The following is a 27760-nucleotide window of genomic DNA, read 5'->3' on the forward strand; positions in this document are numbered from 1 at the left end:
TAAATGACTTTCTCAGAATCGCAGAATTCTGAGCTGATGTCAGCACTGGAACCTGGTTCCCCAGCTCCAAGGTTGGACGCTCTGGCCAGTAAATCATATCTCCTCCCCTTATTCTTTCAATAAGAATACATCATCTAACATGCAAACAAAGACACCAGAAGTGAACATGTAACTGACGTTCAGTTTCTAGTCCAGAAATCTTTGTATGTGAAACATTAACATGTATTTATGTGTGCTGTCTTCCTGCCTTATGTATTCCTTTGTTATCGTAGGCCATACGGCTCCCCACGGTAACTACGGTGGAGGTACCACAGGGATATGAATGGAAGGACATTACAGCCTTTCTGATGAAGAACTACGACATTGAAATCGCAGGCGGCTTGGGACCGTCTGCAGGAAAGGTAGGAAAGATGGAAAGAATGAAGGGGATCATGAAAACCATTGAGAAAGGAGATAGGATTGCATAGAGTTTGAGGTACACATGTACAATCCTGAGACATTTCCCCAGCCACGCACTTTCATAAGCACATGGCACATTCATAAGTAAATGTCTCTGGGACTACCTCATGAAAGAGTGAAACCTTGCAAGGTGCATGTATGATTCAAGTCCTCATACCTCACACTGTCTGTCGTGCAGACCTTTTCGCATCTCAGTTTCCTTGTTATAGATTTATTTTTCTTACTACGAACTTCTGGATAGCTTGTCTGGTAGCCAGAAGTTTCCCCACTGTTTGAAATGGACCATGCAGTAGATGGGAACGCCGTTCTCACATTCTCTGATGAGGAGGTTAGGAAGGGTATCCTGGGACTTTCTAAGAATAAAGCTCGGGACAAAGACTGGATACAATCCAACCTCTTTGTGCAAGATATGAAGATTTGGACCCCAATCTTGACCACCCTTATCAATGCGGCAGTGATGGCTGGTCCCCTTTACTCATGGGAAAAGTCCATCATTGTTCCTGTTTTCAATAAGGGGGACAGATACAGTACCCACTGTTTTTTTTTTAAACATTTTTTTATTATTTGCATATCAAGTATCAACCTCACAATACAATTGCTCAACGCCCTCCGCCCTCCACCGGAGAGTTTACATTTAACCATGCCCCCAAGTGTACAAAAGAACAGTCACCCATCCGGTGTGGAGCCCCCCCTCCCCCTCCCTCCCACAACCCATGTCAGTTTGCCCCCCGCTGCCAGCCCTCTTCCTGATGCGCCCCTCCCATTGCCATGACTCGTGTATGAGTGCTCAAACCTTCCCTAGGCAACTTGGGCTTTCCCCCATGTCTAACCGCGCCTCATGCGTCCAGTGCTCCCCACGGTTCCCCTCCTACTCCCCGCTCACCGTTTCCTCCTGTCGGTCAGATGTGCTCCCTTCTCCCTCTGTGTCAGACATCAGCCCCTGAAGTTCCACCACCAGCGCCTCCCAAGCCCGGGCCGTCGCTAGTGCCTTTTCGTCATCCCTCCTAAGAGCTAATTGCAACTGGAGTGTGCCCTCTGCGCCTGCCCATCGTGCGAACGCCGTCCTCCACCTCCTAAAGCTAGGCCCCACCCGTGACTTCCAATGCATGGTTAGTTCCCTCTTGGCCATGATCAACCCTAAGTCGTAGAACTTACTAGTAAGCTTTGTGCGGCGGGTGTGGGAAAACCAAAGCAACAGGCAGGCCCCCATTTCCGGGGCGATAGAGCGGTCCGTCACCTGATTCAGGCAGTCCATAACCTCTTCCCAGTAGTCGCCCAACTGCGCGCAGGACCAAAACATATGGCGAAAGTCAGCCCCATCACCCCCACAACGTGGGCACTGAGAGTGTGTACCCCCAAAATATTGCAATATCTTAACCGGCGTCAGATAAGCCCTGTGTAGCGTAAAAAACTGAACTAGCTGGAACCGGGCATTACGCGTTCCCTTCCAGGCCCGCCCCACCAACGTGGACCATGTCGACTCAGGGATGGGCTTCTCGAGGTCCGCTTCCCATCTAGCCCTCAACGCATCTAGTGGCTGCAGGCATGCCGTCGACAGCCTGCGGTAGAGACAGGTAATGGCCTTGGACGTCCCCGCTGCCATAACTACGTATTGGCAGCCCGTGGCGACCGGCGGCTCTGAGAGCCCCATATTCCAATGTCTCTGGAGACCCGCTACGAGGGCTGCGTGAAGAAGATAATCTCCCCGCGGAAGCCCATAAGAGTCCTGCAAGTCCTGGAAGGGCAACAGCACCCCCTCTCTGAATAAATCGCCCACTACTTGTACGCCCAGCTCCTCCCAAACGGCTAGTCCCGACCAATCGCCCCCGTGCGGGAGCGCCCTGCACATGCCCAGGGGGATCTCCGGGGCATAAGGGTGATCTATGGCGGCCCTCTTCTGACACCGGTTCCAGCACAACCTAAGGGTGCGTTCCTCCAGAGTGAGTTGAGCAAGGTCCATCCTCTGCTGGAGGACTATGAAGGCGAGTACATGACGCGGAATCAGCCTGCCCTGTGGACCCTCCAGGCCTCTATACTCCCTGGCCACCGCCTGTGTGAGCCATTGGAGTTGTGCCGCCAGATAGTACCATTCATAGTCCGGGACTGCCAGGCCCCCCTCCGCTCTCGGTCGCCGCAAGGTGGTCAACGCCACCCGCCGACGTCCCGAGCCCCAAAGGAAGCCCGTAGATAGTCGCTCGAAACACGATGCTGGTATCCATATGGGCAGGGTGCGAAAAAAGTAGAGGAGGCGTGGTAATACCACCATCTTCAGTAACGCTACCCTCCCAGCACACGAAAGTGGGAGCGTACTACAAAACCCTATGCTACCACGCAGGCCCCGGATGGCTCTGCCGACATTCCCCTCCAGCAAATCAGGCTGGGTGTGGTAGATATTAACCCCCAAATAACGCAGGCAGCTACCCTCCCATCGTATCGCTCCCAGCGACTGGGGGGCCTGTCCGCTAGGCAACAACGGGAACAAACATGTCTTGCCCCAGTTGACCTTGAGCCCCGACAGGCGACCGAAGACCTCCAACAAGGCGGTTGCTCCGTGCAGCGCGTCAGCTGCGTCTGCCAAGAACATCAGCAGATCATCCGCATAAAGGGATATATAGTGGGCTTCTCCTCTCAGTTGCACTCCTGCGTAGGAGCGCCCCAGTCTGGCATGCGCCGCCAATGGCTCAATGGCCAAGGCGAACAGCAGTGGGGATAGTGAGCAGCCCTACCTCGTCCCCCGCCGCACTCGATAAGGGGCCGATATAGTCGCTCCCGTTCTCACGCGGGCCGTGGCATCGCTATAGAGCAAGGTGGTCCAGCGCACAAAGCCGTACCCTAGGCCAAATGCCTGCAGCACTCGATACAGGTATGGCCACTCTACACTGTCAAAGGCCTTTTCTATTCTATGTCGACCGATAGTGTTAAGGCCTCTGGGAAGTCGTCCTGGTCCACCTCCATCACCCGCAGCAAGCGTCGAACTGAGGTGGCCGTGTTACGCCGGGGAATAAAGCCCGCCTGATCTGGATGGATCAGGGCCGTCATATGGGTCAACAGGCACGAAGCCAATACCTTGCTCAGGATTTTGTAGTCCACCGTCAGCATGGAGAGCGGGCGGTAAGCCGTGCGGGCACTAGCATCCCCTCCGGTTTTCAGCAAGGGTACCACAATCGCCTCCCGGGCGGAAGCGGGCAAACGCCCAACTCGCCACGCCTCACTGTAAAGGGCTTGCAACTGCGGAGCCAGCAACTCCGTGTACGCCGCATAAAACTCGACGGGCAGACCATCCGCCCCCGGGGTCTTTCGCCGGGCCATATGCTTGATCGCGGCGCGGATCTCGCCCAGCGATATGGCGTCCCCTAGGTCTTTTCTGTGCTCTGGGTCCAACCGGGGTAGCCGAGCCACCAATAGGAATTCATCCAAGCCGTCAGGTTCCGCCTGCATGGTGCTATCGTACAACCCTGCATAATAACTAGAGAACTGCTTATTTATCTCTGCCTGAGAGTAGACCGGATTCCCCTCTGCCTCGACCAGAGAGAATATTGGGGCACCTCAGGCCATCGGGGTCGCCAACCAGGCCAGGAGGGATCCCACTTTATCTCTCTCCGCATGTGCCCGGGTGAGATAGTCCTTATAATCAAAGCAACGAAGCTTATCCACTCGCACCTACAGTACCCACTGTTACAGGCCCATCTTGTTGCTTGACTCAGTGGTCAAGGTGGTGGGGCATATTCTGTTGGAAAGGCTATCTAATTGGGCTGATTTTAACAATGTTTTATCCAAAGTCCAGTATGGATTTCGTTCTGGGTGGTCAACAGTAGATCAGTACCAAAGGGGATGAATGACGGAGCGCTTGAGCAAATCAAACACTCACCCCCAGTCAACTGATCTGGGTTTAATCCATCATCATTCTTTAGCTCAATCCACCACCCCAGTTCAGACATAGCCATATGCAAATCAGTCCGACCCTGTGCCTGATGGGAACAGTCCAGCCCGAACTGCCAAGCCATGTCTTCCCTGGACCGGAAACAAACATCCTGGGACCGGTTTTGGGTTCATAATCCTCATCAGCCAGGCTATCTTGAATCCAGTGGCAAAGTGAGCAAGGTACCCACGTCTGGGGATACCCTGCCAACTTAGGGCGAACAAAAGGATACCAAAGGGGATGATGGACGGAGCGCTTGAGCAAATCAAACACTTACCCCCAGTCAACTGATCTGGGTTTAATCCATCATCATTCTTTAGCTCACTCCACCACCCCAGTTCAGACATGGCCATATGCAAATCAGTCCGACCCTGTGCCTCATGGGAACAGTCCAGCCCGAACTGCCAAGCCATGTCTTCCCTGGACCGGAAACAAGCATCCTGGGACCGGTTTCGGGTTCATAACCCTCATCAGCCAGGCTATCTTGAATCCATTCCCGTGCTCTCACTACCACTGGAATCAAGCTGTCCTGGCTGAAGAGGGGTGAAACCCCGAAACCGGTCCTAGGATGCTTGTTTCCAGTCCAGGGAGGACCTGGCCTGGCAGTTCGGGCTGGACTGTTCCCATTGGGCAGAGGGTCAAGACTGATTTGCATATGGCTGGGTCCAAACTGGAATGGCATGGTGTCTGAACTGAGGTGGCAAAGTGATCTAAAGAACGATGATGGATTCAACCCAGATCTGTGACTGGGGGTGAGTGTCTGAAAAGTTTCAGCGCTCCGTCCATCATCTCCTTGTGTTTCTGGAAAACAATTGAGCAAGGACATTATAAAAGATTGCCTGTCTCTTGATCACTTTCTTCATATCCCCTGATTTAAATATATTCAAGACTCTTTCTTTAGTCTAGGAATGGCAAACTTATTTAGTAATCTAGACGTGATGAGTAAGAAAGACCATAGCTGGTGAAAGATCATTTTTTTTAAACGGAGATTATCGTATACGGAAGAGGGCTCAAAAACCCCCCACCTTCACCAGAGACAGAGCGTGGGCCAGACTCTCGGTGGAGGATTGGTCCACAGCCCTGGACGCTTCGACCCCCAGTCTTTCTGAGGACCCCTCCACCGCCGACTCCCAAGTCAGAGACTGGATATCCTCCACTCTCGATAATCTTATCCCCATAAAAAATCGGGAGATCAAAAACAGGATAAAAGGCCAGGCCCCCTGGTATACTCCTGACCTCAGGGATCTACGCAAAGAGTGCAAAAAGGCCGAGAGGCAGTGGAGAAAGGACTGGCTCCACAGTAACAAAGACCTCTACAATAGTGCAGTTAGACGCTACAAATCAGCTCTCAAACTTGCTAAGGCAGGATTCTATGACAACAGAATACAAAACGCCACCAATTCCACAAAAGAAGCGTACCTGATTGTCAAAGAACTCCTCAACATTCCATCAGCACCCACCGTTTCCCATGCCCCCCCAGACAGAAGTAATGACTTTGCCTCCTTCTTCGACTCTAAAATCTCGCGAATATTGGACTCTCTCCCCAGCATCACCCCCCACATCTCCACTGATACTGAGGTCTGTATCAACAGCCCGCGGCTGTCCTCCTTTAGAGCAACCTCCCTCATTGAGGTCTCCGCCACGTTAGCCAAAATGAAAAGCGGCTCTCCTCTTGACCCAGCCCCGGCCAGACTATTAAAAGCTGTCGCCCCCAGCATAGCCTCCACCATCAGGGATCTCATTAACATCTCCTTGCGCCAAGGCACAGTGCCGCCCAACTGGAAAAATGCGGTTGTCAAAGCCCTGCTAAAGAAACCCCATCTGAATCCTGACGATATGTCTAACTATAGACCCATATCACTCCTTCCCTGCATCAGCAAGATGGCGGAGAAACTAGTTAATTCCCAACTCTCCCAATTCCTTGAGACCAACAAAATCCTGCGCCCATCTCAAACTGGCTTTAGGCCCGGCCAGGGCACGGACACAGCCCTCCTCTCCGTCATTGAGGAATCAAGGCGCATTCTGGATTCAGGAGGATCAGTGGCAGTGATCCTCCTGGACCTCAGTGCCGCCTTTGACACGGTGGATCACCGTGTCCTTCTACATCGCCTGGCCAGGGCAGGAATTGTGGGCTCAGCACACGCCTGGATTAACTCCTTCCTATCAGGCCGTTCATTTCAGGTGTGGGACGGCAACTCTCGCTCAGACCCCCTTCCACTGACTTGTGGAGTCCCGCAGGGGTCCTCGCTTAGTCCCACCCTGTTTAATGTTTACATGGCCCCCCTGGAAGACGTCGTGACCCCCTATGGGATCAAAATTGTCAACTACGCTGACGACACCCAACTTGTCGTCTCCCTCTCCCAGCTGGACAAACTCCCAGACAGCCTGCGGAACTGCCTCCAAGACATCTACTCCTGGATGTGCGAATCTTCCCTAAAATTGAACGGTTCTAAAACCGAAATTATGCTCCTGGGCAACAAATGGTCATCAATCCCCGCTTCGGTGTGGCCGGACACCTTTGGTGAGATACCCACTCCAAAGTCAGAAGTCAAAACGCTAGGCGTTTGGCTGGAACCAAGCCTCACCATGAAGACCCAGGCAACCAAGACCGCTGGATCATGCTTTGGCCTCCTGCGGTCAACCCGGAAAATTCTCCCTCTCCTTCCTCCAATATCCAGGAAACTGCTGGTTCAAGGGCTCATCCTAGCCAGACTCGACTATAGCAACGCCGTCTACCTCGGTGCACCGGAGTTTACCTTAGCCAAACTCCAACGGGCACAAAACGCCGCGGCAAGGATTATAATGGACCTCCCCCCCAGAGCCTCTGCCAAATCAGCCCTCAAGGCCCTGCACTGGCTCCCTGTCCGCCAACGAGTTGAGTTTAAGGCAATGTGCACCAGTCACAAACTCATTAATGGTGCCGGCCCTGCCGCCCTGAAAGACCTTGTCGCCCCCTACAAAGCCCCTAGGGCACTGCGCTCGGACGACGAGCATTTGGCCATCGTCCCTAAATTTAAGAAGGCTCGGACCGGTGGCCGTCGCTTTTCGGTCAAAGCCTCCTCAGGCTGGAACGCACTGCCTCGCCACTTGCGTCTGGAACCCTGCCACGCCCTCTTCCGGAAAAAACTAAAAACTTTCTTATTCCCCAAATAATCCTCCGGTCCCCCCTCCTCTTGGGATATCACAGCTCTATAGCGCGGGGATGCCTCCGGGTCACCAGGCGCTTTATAAATTTATAAATAAATAAATAAGGGCACTTTACTGAAGCCCAATGTTCGTCGCTATATCTTGATGAAAACTGTCACCTCCACTGAGCCCTGCCTCTTGTGTGTTGAAAGTCTGCATGATAAATTTTATATTAACAAGGTTTCGACTGGATCTATTGGTTTTTCGGTAGCCTACCCTCGCTATGGGAATTAGGGCCCTGGGGCTGCGACAATAGGTCTCCCAGGATACCTTACATTTTTCAATGTTCCATCATTTTTATGCTGTCCCTAGGAATAATATCCTCTCCCAGTACTGAAAAGGGCACATTTTTCTCAGGTCTGCCCACCCTTATTTATTTGCAGATGCTTTAAGGAGATATCATTCTCAGTTTTTTAAAAAGTTGCTGTAAAGTTGTGGAAAAGCTGTGACTACATTTTTGTATGTGGTTATTTTTAAAGATTGTAGCTTAATATCTGTTTTATATTCAGTGTGCTTTTAGGATGGATTTTATAGGATGTGTTATTTTATATCTGTACTGCTTTTATGTTTTTTACCCTTAAAACCGAATACAGCTTATATTGATTGATTGATATTGACCATGCATTAATAAATGTTTCCAGTAATACAGGGTGCCCATTTGATTATTGCAAGTGACTACAAAGTTCTGCAGTTATCACCTCCCTAAACTAATTGTGTTCTGATGGGATGCATACTATTCACCTGTTTTGCAATGGACACGTTTAATTTTTTCCAACATGCATACTTTTTTAGTTCTGGCAGGATAACACAGCTGTTGCTAAACCTTATGTGATCAACATACTTAGAGCTTTCAGAAGTACCACTGAGAGGAGAGCTTGTATTGCACCCTTTTCCTTGTGGGAAAGCTCATGCTCAATACAGCAGAAATGTGTTTGTTATGGTGGTAATGATAATCGAATGATCTAAGCTACAGGCCTGACCTATTTATTGTAAAATGTTATCATAAAGGCAGTTGGCCTGACATGTTTATTGTGAAACACATAAGTTAAAGTCAATAGACATTTAAGGGTGGAAGGGAGATATTTTGTTTCATTGGGTCTCACTGATTACCATGGTAGGCAAGGGTTTTGGAGTTGATTGCCTGGTCTGACAAACCTTGGGGATAAAAAATACGCATTGTGATGATCTTGTTAGACCCTCTTATAAGAGATATTTTGCTTTGCCAACTGTAATTTTGTATACATTTGTAATTTTATGATTGCATGTCTGATGTTTGCCTTGTGGGAAAGATTAGGCTTGATGCAGTAGGATTGAGATGGTTATAGTACAAGTCAATGACAAAGGTTGTAGGCCTGATTAGTTCACAGTGAAAAGTTATGTCCAACGTCATAGGTCTGAATTGGGTATCATGAACAATTATGAACAAGCATTGGCATAGCCAATAGGTCTTGCTTTTGGGACCTTATAAGTGATCAGCCATGCAACACTTGATGTTGTTTAATGAAGGATATTGTGCTGGATAAGTAAACACTTATAATGTCCCAAAGGTGAGACCTATTGGCTATGCATTGGGGGGACTTATAAGTGTTTATGTAGAGCTATTGACTTTGCCAATGTTTCTAAGCTAAGAAGTGTGGCTGCCGTGCAGCGTGCTGAGAAGTTGTAATTAAAAAGTGTAAGAAGCACTGAGGGATGCTGTGGTGTCGTTGAGTGATGCTGTGCTGGCCCTGAGTGATGCTGTGGTGGTGCAGACTGATGCTGTGGTGGTGCAGACTGATGCTGTGGTGATGCTCATTGATGCTGTGGTGCTGCAGAGTGATGCTATGGTAGCGCATAGTGATGCTATGGTGGTACTAAGTGATGCTGTGGTGTTCTTGAGTGATGCTGTGGTGGTGCTGAGTGATGCTGTGGTGAAGGTGAGTAATGCTGTTGTGAAGGTGAGTGATCCTGTTGTGGCCCTGAGTGATGCCGTGGTGGTGCTGAGTGATGATGTGGTGGTGCTGACTGATGCTGTGGTGGTGCTGAGTGAGGCTGTGGTGGGCCTCAGTGATGCTGTAGTGGTGCTGACTGATGCTGTGGTTGCATTGAGCGTCTAGAGTGGCCCCTTTGGTGTGGGTAGGAGAATGGCAAAGTTGAATCAGGTCACTGATGTCGAGTAGATCAGATAGGAGGCTAACAGAGGGGTCATCCTTATTGTTCCAGTGGAGCTTAAAGTCTCCTAGGAAGAGGTTTTTAGAGTTGGAAAGAGAGGATTGAATAAGGAGATCGGACAGTTCCTCTACAAACGGAAGAAGGTCACTTGGGGGGTTGGTAAATATTGTGTAAACGGATTGGAAGCAATCCCGGGCCTTAAGATCTGCACCAAGGTATTCATAAGTAGTGTGATCAGAGTTCTTAATAAGTGAGAGTTGTAGATCTTTTTTATAGATAATGGCTAGCCCCCCTCCAATTCTGTCCGGCCTATCTTTCCTGAGGATGGAGTAGCCGGGAGGGGAGAGCAAGTCCAGAGTAGAAGAAGAGTGGGCATTGAGCCAAGTTTCCTTAAAAAGGTGATATCGATGGCCTCATTCAGGATGGTTTCGGCTGTTTCAGTTGCGTGACGCGCAGCGGATCGGCAATTTACCAGCATGCATGCAAGAGGTTTAGGGCTACTTATGAGGGGGGGGGGGCAAGAATGGATAATTGTGAGTTCAGAAGGTGGTCTGGGTGGGACTGGGGAGGAAGGGATTCTGCTAGTACCTTAGACTCCTGAGTCGTGACCCGGGAGTTAGCTAGCATACCTTTGCACTTCTTGGTGTGTATGTGAATTCCATTAACATTATTTTATTGTTTTTATCATCGCCCCGTAAAAGCATTATTTTACTTACTTGGCTGCTGCTAATTTTTGTATTGCGGGAAAGTGCTCTGTGGAGATTGGAGGTGGTTTGGAGGGGAAAAAAGGCAGCGATACGATCCGGGATCGAGGAGTACCCAGGATCACTGGGATGATTGCACGGGGGCAGGAGGGTCTGTAATCGGGGGAATTGGAGGGAATGAGGTATCGAGGTCAGGGAGGTCGGCGGAGGAGGAATGGGTCGGGGAGGGGGGTAGCTCTCCGAGGTTGGGGATCTAAGGTGGATGTCTGATCTGATTTCTGGGGAAAGGATAAATTGGGGATATTAAGTGCAGGGAGGGTGTTAAAGTCTTTCCTAAGTGCTGAGAGTTTTGATAATAATAATCTGTGTCTTTTCTTTATTTAAAGAATACCCTGATAAAGACCCAAAAGTCAAGGCTTCCTCTTCTACTGCCTTTATAGCAAGTTCGGGATTGGGAGTGACCAAGGCTATATCTTCAGCATAAGCTAATACTTTAGTGCCATGTCCTTGCAATATCGCCGGGGGTATTTTCAAGTTTGAATCCAAGCTTTTTTTAAACGGGTCGATGTATATGGCGAATAAGAGTGGGGAACAAGGGCAGCCTTGCCGCGTTCCTCTTGTGATTTTAAATTGCTCGGTCATTTCCCGTTAATAGAGACACTGGCAGCAGGGTCCACGTATAATGCTTTGACTGCCCTGATATAATCAGGGCCTATCCCCTTCCTTTGCATTGCAGTCCAGAGGAAATGCCAGGAAACCCTATCGAATGCTTTTTCTGCAACAAGCATATTCACCGCCATAGGGTCTCCTGACACGTGCCCAATATCAAACATAGAGATAAACCTTCTAATATGGTCTATCGTACCCCCTCCCGGGGATAAATCCATATTACTATTTTGATACTATTCTATGAATCACCTGGGATAAATGGGTAGCTAATAGTTTTGAGTATGTTTTTGAATCCCCATTGATTAATGTGATTGGGTGATAGAAGCCAAGCTCCTGAACTGGTTTATTCTTTTTGGGGAAAACAATCATTTTCACCATAGCTCAGGAATTAGGTGGAACATCCCCTATAAAAAAGGGTTCTAAAAGGGCTGTAATAATGCCCTTTATCTGAACCGCAAAGATCTTACAAAATTCTGTGGGGATTAGGTCTGGGCCAGCTGCTTTTCCTTCGGACAGACTCAACATTGCCGCAAGAATCTCCTCCCAGGACAAAGGGCCATTGAGCTGCTTCTTGTTCTTCCTTAGTCAGTCGCTCCAACACAGTGTAGCCCAAATAGCTACTGGTTAAGTCCTGCCTCTGATAAAGCGCATTCTCAGATTCCTCCAAATATAATGTTTGATAGTACTTCTGAAAAGCAGCCCAAATGTTAACTGGATCTGACACCAAGCTAAGTATAGGATCTCTAATTTTAACAATCTCATTACTAATAAGTTCTTGTCTTGTTCTTATTGCTAGTTGGTGTCCTATCTTTTCAGGACCTTGTGCTATTAATGTATCTGCTGATTTTATAGCACGGATTTCCCCAATTGTTGCTTTGGCTAAAGTCACATCGGTTTGGGCCTCCTCTATCCCTTTCTTCTGTTGCAATGCTATAGCTAGATTTTCTTCAGCTCGTGCTAACTTCAGCCGACTGTCTTGCAAGCTATGTTTCTCATCCCTCACCCTTTTTAATGAAAACTGGATGGTTTACCCCCAAATATAATCTTTCATGGAGTCCCAAACTATTCCTAAAGGTGCAGTTCCCAAATTTCATATCAAGAACTCCAGTAACCACTCCTTCATATGCCTCTGGTAATTGTCATTATAAAGTAATGCTTTCTCGAAGCTCCAAGAAGAAGCCTTTTTTGCCAACCCCATCCCTGATAATTCCAATATTAACGGGTTACGATTCAGATAAAAATCTGGGATAGCATTCAACCTTGGTCTCGAGGATGATACAAAAAAAGAATCCAGCCTAACATGTTTTTGATGTGGGGCTGAGTAAAACGTATACCCATGTTCCATTGGTCTTAAACTTGACCATACATCACTCAGCCCATGTGTATGGTATAGATTGAATAACGACTGAAATACTTTTGGGTTCCTCCCTGTGTATCTCTGGCTCATTACCCAGTTGTCTGGTAAATTAATATTTAAATCCCCACACAGGATAATAGGTAGCGACCAATGTGCTAACCCATTAGATAACTAATCGAACACCACTGGATCATCTAATACACTGCCATACATTGAGCATAATGTAAAGGCAGAAGAACCAGAGGGCCTACACCCGGCAATAACTCATCGGCCCAGTTGATCTGCCTGACTTTGGGGAAATTGTGGCGTATTAAAACAAATCCTTTTGCGCCTCCTCTATATGCATTTCTTGCAGGCAAACAATGTCTGCCTGCAGCATTTGACGCCCTTAAAAAACCTTTTGCCTTTTCTTAGCATCATTTCGTCCACAAATATTCAGTGTGGCTATCTGTAATTTCACCATTCCTGTCATCACAGCAGCTATGTTCACTTCAGCCCCATACCAAACCAAATTCTATAAAACATGATACGGTCTCTTAGTAGGACAAACACCAAACAAAACAGATGTGGGCCATCAAACCTCAACCATTCCTTGTGTGTGATACACAGTTCTACCCCATCTCTGTCAAGCTTTTTCAGGGAGATAAAAGTCTTCTTTACAAATTCCACATCCGCTACGGTAATAAGATCAGGCTTTAAAAAAGATCCGGTCGCCCAGTTCCTCAAAACAACCCTTTATATATTTTAACCATGGGATGCGTAACATATGGTCAAAGCTCAAAACTTCTTTCAATAGCTGGTGGCTGAGAATTAGATCTTTATTTAGCCAGCACTTGAGCCAAAACAACAAAGGACGCATTGCCAAAATATCACAAATAAACGGCAACCCTGTTTCTTCATGTACCACCACGTTTGGAGTTCCTCTAGGCACCCCAAGAAGCTGTTTTAAAAAGGTGTTCTCCATCACCTGTAAAACATCTGTTGCTGCATAACCCCATAATTCACTCCCATAGCTGGCGATAGCGACACTTTTGGCCTGATAAATTTTCAGCATTGCCGCAATAGGGCGCTTGCCCATCTTAGCAGCAAAGTTGAAAATAGCTGTGTTCGCCCTTATAACCCCCCCCCTTCTTTCTTTGAATAAGGGCCCCCCAATCCAAGTGATCATCTAATAAAACACCCAGGTATGAAAATGTCGTGGTCAAAGGCACTTTCTCACCACCCACTTTAAAGGGGTACTGCCTCTTTGGTCGTATCCCGACCTGCATAATATAAGATTTGGAGTTATTAATAGCTAAGTCACGGTCGGCCATAAAACTCCGAAAGGCATCAAGCAGGGATTGGAGGCCCCTTGCTGTCCTGGCAATGAGGACCGCGTCGTCCGCATATAGCAGGACGGTCAATCCTCGTCGCCCCAGATACGGGAAATCAGCCCCAGTTTCTACCAAAGTTTTATCCAAATCATTAATATATAAATTGAATAGAAATGGGGCCAAAATACATCCCTGACGTACTCCTCTTTCAATTTAAAAGTCCCTAGAAACCCGAAGATCCTGGGCAAATCGGATGTTGGCCTTGGTGTCCCTATGCAGGTCCCCCAGGAAGTCGACCAAGCCGTCCTCCACCCCCATGGCCCTCATGGATTGCCACAATTTTCCCCAATTGACACAGTCAAAAGCGGAGGAAAGATCCATGAAGGCCATGTAGATCGTACCTTGGCGGGCAACCGTATACTTCCCCAGAATCATACATAGGTTAAGGCATTGGGTTAGAGTAGAATGCCCTGTTCGGAACCCATATTGTATATCCGAGATGATCTTATTCTCTTCCACCTAAAAGGTTAATCTGTTCAATAAAACCCCGCCCACGACCTTGACCACGGGATCAATGAGGGAGATCGGTCTGTAACACATAGTACTATTACGATCGCCCTTCTTAAAAACCGGTACAATCGTTGAAGTGCCCCAGGACTCCGGACATCCTGCCCTTGCCGCCGCGTTGAGCACGGTGACGAGAACCAGAGCCCAAAAAGGTGGGTTTGATTTGAAAAGGTCCGGGGGAATGCCATCCGGATCTGGAGCCTTGTTACATGTCAGCCCTGAAATGCCTTTCTCTACCTCTTTCTGCGTAAATCGTACTGAGACATTTTTTTCACTCACTCCCTAAAATTAGTTATTCCACACTGGCTGAGAGTGTCTTGCCAATGCGCAGTCAATATTATGCCCTATTTTGTCCTCTAATCCCATCCAAGTGTATCTTATGTGTGTTTGTGGATGTGGATTTTGTAGTATTTGCATTGTATGTATAAGAGAAACAGTGAAGAAGGACTTTGAGTTTCATTTTGGATGTCCCATACTTGCTGTTGAGCACAAGTTGGGAGTGAAAATTTGGGACTGAAAATTGAGGATGATGTTGTTTTCCCAGACAGTAGAAGAGTATCAGAATGCTGGAGGGAGGAGGCCTAGATAGTAAAGTGAGGACAAATAGAGGCTCATATAGAAATTTGAGTAGGTTCTTCCTGTAGCCCTGCCACTTGGTAGATGGTGGGGGTGAAAGTTGCCTGTTGTTCAGAGTAAGAAGATAAATCCACCCTTTTGTCTCTTTCCCGATCACTGTTTTTGTGGCTGTTCAGATAGTTCATACCTCATTGTGCCTCTGTTGTGGGTGCTCCAGGCTGGATACTACCCTGCTGGGAGGAACATCAAACTACACAAAGGCTGTGTCCACAGAACTACATATAGAGGTACTTGAAATGAAAGCCACCCCAAACCTGTTCCCTCTGCAGATTTCTGAAAAAAGCATTTCCACTACACAAACCTTTCTAGCCATTATCACAACTCATAAAAAGCATATGGTAATTTTTGCATCTGGGGCATTTCTCACCTCCACCTAGGAGCCTTGCTTTGTAAAACCGTAGCAAAAAGGCCCACTTGTTTCTGACCCATCTGCTGTTAATCGATAATGACAAGGCTACTGCCAGCATGAGTTTATTTCACAACAAGTACAGCCAGGGCTTATGCTGACTGGATTAATCTGAGAGGAGAAAAAAGCAAGATTAATCTGAGAGGAGAAAAAAGCAAGATCATCCTGGTAAAATAATCAAAATTGTTGTTAAAACCTTAACTTGCACAAGTTTTGCAACTTCACGAAGCTCGCATCCGTTTTCATCCGCTCACTAATTGTAATACATTACACTACACATAATTTTATTAGTAATCAAGCAAGGTGAAAGTAACTTTAATGCCAAAAAAAGGAAAGAGGGTTATATCTATGCAATATATAAATACAGGGTTGCATATCAAAACACGTGACTGCAAGAAAATCTTTTGCAAAAAAAATACATTGTAATATAGAGAGACAAAATCTGGACTTTCTAGAAATATCGGCTTCCAAAAATTTGACCTGTATTTAATTACTAAATTCTGACAGATTCACTTGTGACATATTTGAGAAAGCATTACTGCACTATGCTAACTGCAGCCTTGGCATGTCTGTGGCCAAGGTCCTTAGTAGTGGGAATAGGCAGAGGTCAATATTATCCTAAGGAGATATTTACGTAAAACTCAAGTCTATGAGCTCGATTAGAAGTCTGGCTGTTAACGGACCGCCAGATTCGCGGGCGGCTGCAGTGGCGGTATTCCTACTGCCCTACTACAATCAGGGTGACCAGACCACCATTGCACCATCACAGCCGCCAAGGAACTGCCGTTCCATGGCGGGAATGCGGCAGCTTTGAGGCTGCAACATACTTAGCGGGACCGCCATGGTCCCACCAAGCATATTACAAGTTTCCTCTCTGCCACGGTTTTCATGGTGGCTCCCCCTCAATGAAAACTGTACCGGAAGGGAAACAAAGGGGGCCCTACAGGGCCCCCTTGTACATCAGGGCCATAGGGTGTATGAAGGGGGCATAACATGTGCCCCCTTGTGGGCATGCACCCCAGTTCCTGTGCGGCATGGATTTGGTGTTCCCATTGCAGTGCCCATTTTCTGAGACGCCATTGTGGGAACATAAAATAAAAGACCGCCAGACACGAGAAACACTCTTAACCCCTCTGTTGCTTGCGTCGGCCAACGGCCGTCGCGAGCATTACCTCCGTAGTGCTGCGCACGTCCGTTGGCCAACGCGGCCCCGCCCGCACACGGTAACGTCCGCATTGCGGCAGATTCTACGCCGCGCTAAAAGGGTTAATCTGGCAGGCGGCCCGAACACAGGTTTGGTGATCCGGGTGGCGGGGCAGACCTGGCACCGCACCACCAAACCTGTAATCTGGTCCTATGTGTGAAGCGCTGCTGGAGGCGTGGGCTGTGCAGATCAGGAGACAAAGACCTGCAAGAAAAGTTTGTTTTTAAGTCACAAGTGGTCTTAACAGTATAAACGAGTACAGTCATGGAGACACCAGTCACTCACAAAAGCATATATTATTAAACATCTCAGCGCTAAGGGGTTTCTGATGTCCGATGTGTGACACAATCAACAAGCAGCCGTAATTTGCTAAACATGCGGGGCAGGTGGAAATCTTGATTAGCCATCCGTGCCTCATTGTCATGTATTTATCAGTCTTACTCAATTTCTGAATGATTAACAAGTATTCGGATGGTAGATTATGCGTGAACAGCGAGTCAAAAGTAGTGAAAGTAGCCACCTTTAGATTCTGGTGAAGAATAGCACCATAAATAAAGTAAACTGGCAGGGTTGCAGTCCGGGAACAGGTAGGATGGCAGAGGTCTGTGAGTGTCCAGCAAGAACAGCAATTATATTAAAAACATTGGCTTGGTTAGCAACAAAGTTATAACGGCAAGAAATGGGATGTTTTGCATACCACCAGGTGTGTGGCCTTTACATGCTTAAACGTTTTTGAGTTATTGAGAATATTAGAATCGTATGACACCAAAAGAGAGAGGAATGGTTATAGTAAACTTTCAGAGATAAATTATTTTCTGTTCTCACCTTACAGGTATTACGAATAGGACTGATGGGTTACAACTCCTCCAAAACCAATGTGGACCTGGTCCTTGTAGCCCTAAAAGATGCCCTGCAGCAGTGTCACAAGAACATGATCTGAAAGAACTATCCCATCACTGTTCCTTCTTTGGCTCTGATCACCAACACCTCCTTGAAAAGCTTGCTTTACCTTGCCCATTCTTGCTCTTCCAACTTGAGGCTCCTTACACCTCACAACCTCTCATGTAATTCAACTGTAAGCAGTGGTGACTGGGGTAACTCACTATGGTGATAAATGTATAACTTTTTCTGAAATAAAATATCACCTGAAGTGTTAATGATGTGTCTGACCTTTCCTGCTCTGATGGTAAGGTGACCAAATTCAGTTTTTATCTCACAGTAAAAAAAAAGTTCACTCTATGCTTTGTGAATGTGGGTAGTAGACACAGAAGCCATGGGGGAAGAATATCTCACTCTGGTTCACAAGAAACCCTTGTGTTAAGTAATGATCCAAATTCTAATGGTGTTGTTAGATACAAATCACTGCTACCATTGTTTTTGTTTCTTTTCTTTGATTCAAATCTTTTAATTTGTATTTGTTACCAATGACACAACTACTCTCCTACAACCAAAGGGCAATTAGAGAAGTCAGTATTACTAAAACACGGTTTCGGAAACGATACTCTACGTATGAACAGTGCACCGCAAAAAGAGATCCTTTATTTTTGGTTACACAATCATTTCATTTTCTCCATTCCCATGAGTCCTAATTATCTATGTAAACCCTCGCTGAAATTTGGAGGTCTTGTTTTTCCTCACCTTGTGGTGATCGTTTGTGCTGATGTGCGCAGCAAGACTGCCAATAGTTTGCCGAACACGCATTGTTTAGTTTAAGAAAGCTTTATTGTAAAGAGTACATTAAAAAAAGTACATCCTATTAAATCATGTCTAATATCTGAGAAAGTAGGTAATATAACATTGTAATGCCTGAGCATTGATCTATAATAAAATTACTGCATTATACAGACTACAGACAAAGGAGAAGGGAAAGCAAAATTAAAATAGTACCATAGTAATAATGTCACATTTTATGTTTTACAATATAAGGGGAATAAACAAGAAAGATAGAAAAGAAGAAAGAAAGGAGGGAAAAGGAAATAATGAATGGAATAATACAAAATATAAGGCATACCAGAAGTAGATTTGAGTGAACAATACATTAAAGGCTATAAACTATAGATAAAAAGTTAAAGCGGTTGGAAAATGGAATTGTGTCCTGCAACTGTGTAGCAGGAGTAGATAGATAAGTAGTAAGAGGTATCTAAAAAAAGTCCTTTTGAAGAAGATGAAGTGTTGAAGTAATTGATGCTCTGTTAAGTCTATGGTGGTGACAGAGTAAATTCCAACAGCCATTAAAGGTTGCTTGGGTAGCATCCTTCCAATAAGACATAATAATTTGAATAGCAACTGCAATAAGAATATCCACAAACTTACCCAATTTATGAGCACCACTCCAAGTAGGCGAGGAACTACCCCAAAAAAAGAGATTTGATCTCAAAAGTGAAATTAACCGAACATATAATTGAAATCGTTCTACAGATCTTCTCCCTGAAAGAGACAATGGGAGAACATTGAAAAAATCAATGCAAAAACGCGCCAGGTATATTTGTAAGTCCAACATAAATTTGGTAGGCTAATTTTTTATTTACAAATAGAAGTAGGGGTTAAAAACAATATATGATAGAAGAAGTAGAGAGTTTGTGTAGTGCTAGCATTACAAGAAGTGTGATGTATCTTTTGACATATGGAATTCCAGGTTTCTATGGAAAAAGAGTGTTGTAATTCTGATTCCCATAAAAATTCCATTTTGGGCAATTTGGTATAGAGCAATGAAGATATATATATATGTAAGAGGCCTTGTAGGGTGGAGAAAGGATTAATTACGGTGGGAACAAATCTGGGGTAGAGGAAGAAGTCTGTGAAAGTAAAGAGATATGTTGCGTAATAGAATTTTTTAGTGCTTCATATTTAAGAGTAAAGGCAGCTGAAATGCCACATTTGGTTTGCAAAGCAAAAGAGGAGCAGAAACATGTACCTTGAAAATAAATTGTTGATCTGAATGATCCCTTTTGCAACCCAATTTTTCCAGAAAATAGTGCAATTTGATACCTTAATAGATTTGTTATGCCATATAGAGGATTCTAGGAAGCAGATAGGGGTGTAAGAGACTTGATGAAGACCAGAAATAGGGTGGAAATAGAATGAGTGATGATGGGTGAAACAAAAGGATGCGGAAAATTAGCCAGGGACTGAAAGGGGAAAGGGAAAGTCAGAGAATCTTCCAAAAGATGCCAGACCAATGACGGTGTTTCACCAGAAGAGTGAATGTGAGGTAAAATTATTGGATTAAAAAGGACGAATGACAGTGTTGGAAGTTAGGAAAGTTAACTCCGCCCTTATCTTTGGGCTGGCACAAAAAGGATAGAGAAATATGAGCTTTTCGTCCATTCCTTAGAAATTTACTGAGGGAATCATTAAGAGATTTGAAAAATGTCAAATGGATTTGGATTAGTAACAGAGATAGATAAAAATTATTAACAGGGAGCATTTTTATTGTGTCTAACCTGCTCCAGCAAGATACATACGGAGGAGACCATCCCTCTCACATATGTAATATTTTCTGAAGAGCATCCTCTAAATTGATCTGAATGGTTTTAGTAATAGAGGAGGAATATTTGATCCCTAGGCATTTAATAAAGTTAGAGTTCCATTTAAAACCATTTTCTGCAAACATTTCTTTAAAACAGAATTTATTGAGTGGGAGGACTTGAGAATTTGTTACATTTATTCGGTAACCCGATACACTAGAGTAAATGTTTAAGAGATCTGTAAAGGCAGGTATGGAAGTTTGTGCGTTAGAAATATATAAAGTGGATGTCATCCGCATAAGCTGTGAGTTTAATTTCTGTGATTTTGTGAATGAAACCATGGACAGAAGTTGAGTGATGCAATGTATGCAGAAATGATTCTAAGTATGATATAAAAACTAACTGTGATAACGGGCATCCTTGTCTGGTACCAAGTTGAAAAGGAAAATAGGGAGATTGAGTAGCATTTACAAAAACAGAAGTAGTTGGAGAAGATTAAACCTAACTGATATACTGCAAAATGCTGGGGTAAAAACCATGCCATTTAAGAGCTTTCATCATAAAGTTCCAATGTACACGATCAAAAGTTTCTCTGCTTCTAAAGTAATACCAGCAATAGGAGAAAAGCTTTTGGCGGCAAGGTGCAGAATATTTAGGAAAGCTCGTGAATTATCTGCTATATGTCTGCCCTTCACAGACATAGCTTGCTCAATCCCAATGAGATCAGGAATGAATCGATTAAGTAGAAGAGCTAATATTTCCGCAAAACTCTTGCAGTCCAAATTAATGAGGGAAATAGGTTGATAGCACAGGAAGAAAGATCTATATCTTTTTTGGGGCTAAAACACAGCATTGCCTTCAAAAAAGTACCTTGGGCCTAATTATTTAAAAGAAAGTATTGATACCGAAAGAGGAGATGAGGATTGGTTAAAGCAGACTTAATATCAGCAATATATATCAACTGGGGAATAATCTTGAGGCAGATAAAAACGGGGAGGAAGAGAATCGAAGAAAGAATCTAGAACAGGATCTGACCAGGAGAATTTCGGTGTGTAGAAGTTCTGATAAAAGTCAGTAAAACATTATAAGCTTTCCTAGTCTTTGAAATGGTTTAACCCCTTTGTCATCTATGATATTTACTAGTTTGGATTTTTGGGATTTCACTTTAAGGTAATTCGCCAACAATTTGCCTGCTCTATTTCGCACACCATAAAACTTAGAGTTAATCTTTACTAGCACACCAGAAGCTTCCTGAGTAGATTGTTTATTAAAAGCTAATTTGGCTTGATAAGATGTTTAAGGATGGTGTATTTATTGGAAGTTTAATATCCATGTTTGAGTTGTTTGATGGATGAGATTAGAAGTGTGAGTTCCTTAAGAAATGTTTTCTTTTTAGCTGCCTCTATCTTTTGCCTTAAAAGCATCTCAAATAATATGAAAAGGTAGGTCCGAAGTTATATTAGATGCCAAAAAAATCCTTAGAAAGTCTCAAAATTATCCACAAAAAATTGATCTTTCAACAAGTTGTTATTGAAATGCCATCTTTTTGGCTTAGAGGATGCAAATTAAACATCTAAATCATAAACAGGTGCATAATCGGATATTAATGAAGATCCAATTTAAGCATGAACTAACGAGGGAAGTCATTGAGGTGTTATAAAAATATAATCAATGCTAGATTTAGAAATATGAGTGGAGGAGTTGAAGGTAAATTCTAAGTGCTCTGGATCCTCCAAGCGTCTACTAGACCACTGGATTCTATGGAGTTTTAAAATGTTTTTTATAATTCTGTTAAGTAAATATCGTGCAAGAGATTTCCTATCAGTAAAAGGATCCACAATTTGGTTGCAAACCCTCCCATAGGAAAATTAGTATTTGAAAAAGAGTGTAGAGTGTGTGATATATAATCTCAGAATTGTACATCTTTACCTGTGGAGCGGTATATATTAAGAAGGGAAATAGGAGTATAATTGATAACAGTATAATAGAAGAAGTCATCTTTCATTTGCATCATTCTCTACATTTTCAATTGATAAGGAAAGTGCCTTATGGAATAGAGTAATAACTCAATTTGTATTCTGATTTGTTGGGGAAGAGAACATGTGGCCTACCCATTGCCTCGTTAGTAAGTGAATGTGTTTTTTCAGTGAGGTAAGTTTCTTGCAACATAGCAATTTTACACTGTACCCTGGATAAATGTGCAAGTACTCTTTGTTTGTTAATAATGTTACATAGACCTTTCACATTGCAGGACACTACTTGTAGATTGTTAACCATATAAAGGGAGAAGCAGCTTATAATATAAATACATTACTAATGGCACAATGCGAAATGAAAAGAATAACCAAACCATCCAAATGAAAAAAATAATTGGTGAGAGTATGTAGCCTTACGGCTATGGCAGTCGATCTCGATGCTAGGTTCAAGTCTCGGCAGCGACGCTCAACCTCCTGTGATTCTGGGCAAATTACATAATCACCTCATGCCTAACAAAACTGGTGCTCCTGTGAAGTGCTCTGTTACCGGATACCTTTGGGTCTAGTTCACGCTGTATAAAACTCTAAAAGAAAAGAAAAAATCAAAAAAAAATTCTGTTTTGCCACGGTAAATATAAATACACTAAAGGAAGACGGCAAAAGGAAATGAAAAAGAAAGGAGAAAAAATAGTGAAAATATCTGATGGAAAAGGAGAAGATGGCAAGAAGCTGAATGGCTTCAGCCATAGAGGAAATTGGGTACATTTAGGGGCATATTCACAAGGAGCTATCGCCGAACTAAAGGCACTTCATCGTAGCCAAAGTCGTGATAAATTTACCTCCCCATTCACAAGCTGGTGCTAACAGCCCACAGCACCAGTTTACCCGTGATAGCAGCCACAAATAACATCGCCACAGCGGCCCCCGCAACTATAGCTAATGAGATGCAGAGTGGGCATTCCCGTGCCAAAAGCCGCAACAACATCATACCTCAACATTCTCAACGACCAGCCAGATCTGCGATAAAAACACCAAACAGGCGATAAGGCGCGTTAGTACCAGGAAATCTACACCTACTCTGACCTGGTGTAAAGTCGGACGGCAGCCTGCACCACAAAAGAGAGCATAGCCCAGGACCACATCGGAAGGGCAACAGATGTCATGGAGCCACCCATCATGTGGCCCGGACACCCAAGAGGGCCACAACACCCACCACCACCATCCCCAGGACAACCCCTCCCTGGCACCCCCCTGACCAAAGACATGCCACATCAGCCACACCTAAACATGTACAAAATAATCCGCCTGACGTCGCACAATCACAACTGGTGACATGCATGTGTCGACACAGAAATGAGCAGCACACATTCACTTTCGAAGCAACAAATGAAACTTTATTAAAATTAACACTGGAATAGAATGAAGACACATGGCCGCTCCCCTCGGGACAATCCGTTGGTCCCAGCCTGCAAGACAAAAACATGATGAGAAGGTGTGTCCTGTGCACATCAAAGGACAGAGAGAGCGAAGCAGAGAAAGAATAAGAGAGGGAGAGAGAGAGAAGAGAGGAGAGGGAGAGAGAGAGAAGAGAGGGAGAGAGAGAGAAGAAAAGAGAGGGAGAGAGAAAGAAGAAAAGAGAGGGAGAGAGAGAAAAGAAGAGAGGGAGAGAGAGAGAAGAGAGGGAGAGAGAGAAGGAGAGAGGGAGAGAGAGAAGAAGAGGGAGAGAGAGAGGGTAGAAGAGAGGGAGAGAGAAGAAGAGAGGGAGACAGAGAAGAAGAGAGGGGGGAGAGAGAGAGAAGAAGAGGGGGACAGAGAGAAGAAGAGGGGGACAGAGAGAAGAAGAGAGGGCGAGAGAGAGAAGAAGAGGGGGAGAGAGAAGAAGAGAGGGGGAGAGAGAGGAGACGAGAGGGGAGAGAGAGGAGAAGAGAGGGAGAGAGAGAAGAAAAGAGAGGGAGAGAGAGAGAAGAAAAGAGAGGGAGAGAGAGAGAAGAAAAGAGAGGGAGAGAGAGAAAAGAAGAGAGGGACAGAGAGAGAAGAGAGGGAGAGAGAGAAGGAGAGAGGGAGAGAGAGAAGAAGAGGGAGAGAGAGAGGGTAGAAGAGAGGGAGAGAGAAGAAGAGAGGGAGACAGAGAAGAAGAGAGGGGAGAGAGAGAGAGAAGAAGAGGGGGACAGAGAGAAGAAGAGGGGGACAGAGAGAAGAAGAGAGGGGGAGAGAGAGAGAGAAGAAGAGGGGGACAGAGAGAAGAAGAGGGGGACAGAGAGAAGAAGAGAGGGGGACAGAGAGAAGAAGAGAGGGAGAGAGAGAGAAGAAGAGGGGGAGAGAGAGAAGAAGAGGGGGAGAGAGAGAAGAAGAGAGGGGGAGAGAGAGAAGAAGAGAGGGGGAGAGAGAGAAGAAAAGAGAGGGAGAGAGAGAGAAGAAAAGAGAGGGAGAGAGAGAAAAGAAGAGAGGGAGAGAAGAGAGGGAGAGAGGGAGAGAGAGAAGAAGAGGGAGAGAGAGAGGGTAGAAGAGAGGGAGAGAGAGGGAGACAGAGAAGAAGAGAGGAGGAGAGAGAGAGAGAAGAAGAGGGGGACAGAGAGAAGAAGAGGGAGGACAGAGAGAAGAAGAGAGGAAGAGAGAGAGAAGAAGAGGGGAGAGAGAGAAGAAGAGGGGCAGAGAGAGAAGAAGAGAGGGGGAGAGAGAGAAGAAGAGAGGGGGAGAGAGAGAAGAAGAGAGGGGGAGAGAGATAAGAAGAGGGGGAGAGAGAGAAGAAGAGGGGGGAGAGAGAAGAAGGAGGGGGAGAGAGAGAGAGCAAAGAAGAGAGGGGGAGAGAGAGAAGAGAGGGAGCGAGAGAGAGAAGAAGAGAGGGAGAGAGAAGAGATGGAGAGAGGGAGAGAGAAGAGAGGGAGAGAGAGAGAAGAGAGGGAGGGAGAGAGGGAGAGAGAAGAGAGGGAGACATAGACACCCAAGGATGGCGTCCAGTTTGGCAGCCATGAGTTCGAACCCCACCCGCACCTGCTCAGCCGTCTCCCTCTGGCCCTCCAGCACACAGCTTGGGAAGGCCATTTGTTGTTCCTGGGGGACTTGGGAGGATGCCGGGGCTGTGGGTGCCTCCTGCTGGGTGATTTGGGTGGTGGGTGGGGTCTCATCGATTTAGCTGGGCTGCTCTGATCCTGGAGGTGAGTCGCGGATGAGGTCAATGATGTCTAGGGGGGCTGTCGGGCAGTGTCCGGTCCCCCGACTCCGGCCACAGTATCCACACTGATGACTGTCGACACCAGCTCCTCCATGTCATCCAGCACAAGCTGTGGTGCTGGGCCCCCACCTCTGGTCTGCGTTGCTGCCTTCTGGTTGGCGGAGAGTTTCTCCTTGGTCTTCCGCTTGATGTCATTCCATCGCCACTTGGCCTCGTCTATTGTCCGCTTGTGCTCTCCGACGGCATTAACCTTGTCGACGATGTCCCGCCATATTCCAGTTTTGGTGCCCAATTACACGTCTTCTTGTCCTTGCCCTCCCCTGTCCCTGATGTCACGGGCTGGTCGTCCGGGGTGCTTGTGGGATTGAGCTTGTCCTCTGCGCCTGCTCTGGCTGCCTCCATGGTGCTTGGGTATAGGTCAGTTTGTGTGTGGGTGTTTTTTCTACTTTTATGGTGATTTTTTCAGCCTGCCAGGTGTGTGTTGCAGGCCTGGTGCTGCTTATCGCTGATTTCCTCATCGCGCTTTGGCCCATCGCAAGGTTTTTGGTGTTGTGGTTTGTGGTTTTATCTCCGTGGTGGTGGTTGTCTTGCAGACATTGTCCGCGGTTTCGGCAGACTATTGCTTGCTGCCGCTTTGTTGGTAATTCCACCTTGTCACAGGGTTATTTTCCTGCGATATTGAAAGTTGTGTTACGCTACTCTTGCGGTAGTTATCACACGTTGTGAATATACCCCTTAGTGTATAAATAGCAACAAGGAGGGGTGGAGACGCGCGAGTAAAAAGATGAGCAGCGGACTTATGACAGAGAAAGAGAAAAGACAAAAACCACAGAGATAATCAATCTGAACATATAAAATAAGACAGGAGCTAAGGAGCATAAGAAAGAACTGAAAAAATATGGAAAAAATGAATTAAAAGATGACATATTTGGCTAATCTAGAGCACTTACCGACAAATGTAGATAAGGTATATACAAAAGGTCTGGAATGGGAAGTACGTAGGAGAAGACACATCTGGGAAAGGGGTCCGGGTTAGACAAAAGACATCTGTAAAAGGAAACATGCTATTAATATTCAAAGAAAGAAGTCTTAGCATAAATAAAATAAGAAAAACTTCAATCAAAACAAGATAGTTTAAATGCAAAAAGAAACAAATAAAGTTTTTCCCAGATCCAGGTCTTCACCCTTGGACTGACAAATGAATTTAAGAGGTTGTCAGGGGAATCAAATGAGAAGGTTTGCTCCTTGTAAGTCACTTTGAAAAAGCAAGGATGTACTAAACCAAAACTTGTGTTTGTGAGAAGTTGGCCTGGTATATGAAGTCCACTAGTTATAGTGGGCACCCTGTACCAGTCCAAACAACCGCTTATTGGTTATAGGTTAAAGACAACCTTTATTGAAAGCTATCCTAGTGGTAGCTATGGAGAGCAGCCTTCAGGCTAAGTCTTGAAGGAATGTCAAGCAGCTTGTTTTACCAGTCTATAATCTCCTGAATTCCTAAATGAAAGATATCCACGCCAGGTATATATAAAATATATGTATTTATTACTAAACACACCCTCCTAGTCTCTTTATGAGACTAGAGGTCAAAACACATAAGTTAAACTTCAATAATCACAGTAAAATAGCACAAATACACGTCAGGCACTAGGGGCGAGCTAAACCATATACTAAAATAGTGGTATAAGAACCACAACTTAACTAGACACAAGGCCTAGAGCCTGTAGAATCGCTGGGACCCCAAGGAACCACCGAAGGTAGTGACACAGGGGACCCACGGGGGCTGTGTGCAGTGTGTGAACACAGCCGCGAGCTCCCATTAGCTTCTATGGCGAAAGTCGCGGTTAGATTTTTAAAGATTAGGGACACTTAGAATTGAGTCAGGACCAAACCCTTTTGGACTTAGGGAGTTCTAGGGCTAACACCCACGGGAGCACCGGAGTACTCGTGTCACCTCACCCAGGCAACCCAGGTGCATAGGTGTCTTTTGGTGTCGGGTCACGTCATCTGTTTCAATGGGAGCTGGCGAAGAAGTGCTGCTGCCGTGAAGATGCGAAGTGTCTGAAGAGATCCAAGCCTGGATCGAAGATGAGAAGAACCTGAAAGCAGAGGGGACAGAGTCTGGGTCACTAGCCAGTGACCAGGAAGACGATAGAGATGCCCACCGATGTCTGGTGATTTCAGGTGAAGGTGAAGCTTGAATCTTCAGCCACGAGGACCAGGAGGCGTCTAGGACGACTGGGAGCTGGATTCGAGCTGTCCCACGAAGGATGTCGAGTGCTGCAGCGTCGGTGCCCGGATTGGACACAACAAGCCTTGACAACCGCAACCCACGCAGAAACGAGAAAGATACTTCAGTGCAGACCTGCAAGGTCTGTGGGACTCACCACTTGGTAGGGAGTCGGGGCACGTCTGGAGCAACCAGGGAAGCCCAAGGAAATTCAAAGTTACTCCCTCAGGGACCCACCAGTCGACGGACCAGGGATCACGAAGGGACCTTGAGACAAAACACAAAATGGCGGCCCACGGGTAACTAGGAGTGACCAGGCTGACAATCTTTGGTGGATTCAGTGC

General features: G+C 45.9%; 1 protein-coding gene across 1 annotated transcript in view; it reads left to right on the forward strand.

The window, feature by feature from the left end:
- The window catches only part of AGXT (alanine--glyoxylate aminotransferase), a 419131-nt gene extending 401403 nt beyond the window's left edge, over nucleotides 1–17728 (forward strand). The window contains exons 6-7 of the mRNA XM_085634419.1: nucleotides 273–401; nucleotides 17404–17728. Coding sequence (XP_085490545.1) covers nucleotides 273–401; nucleotides 17404–17511 — 237 coding nt within the window. The 3' untranslated portion in view covers nucleotides 17512–17728. The remainder of the gene's footprint in view (nucleotides 1–272; nucleotides 402–17403) is intronic.
- The last annotated feature ends 10032 nt before the right edge of the window (nucleotides 17729–27760 follow it).

Source organism: Triturus cristatus, chromosome 11, assembly GCF_964204655.1.
Source record: "Triturus cristatus chromosome 11, aTriCri1.1, whole genome shotgun sequence".
NCBI classification, from domain to species: domain Eukaryota; kingdom Metazoa; phylum Chordata; class Amphibia; order Caudata; family Salamandridae; genus Triturus; species Triturus cristatus.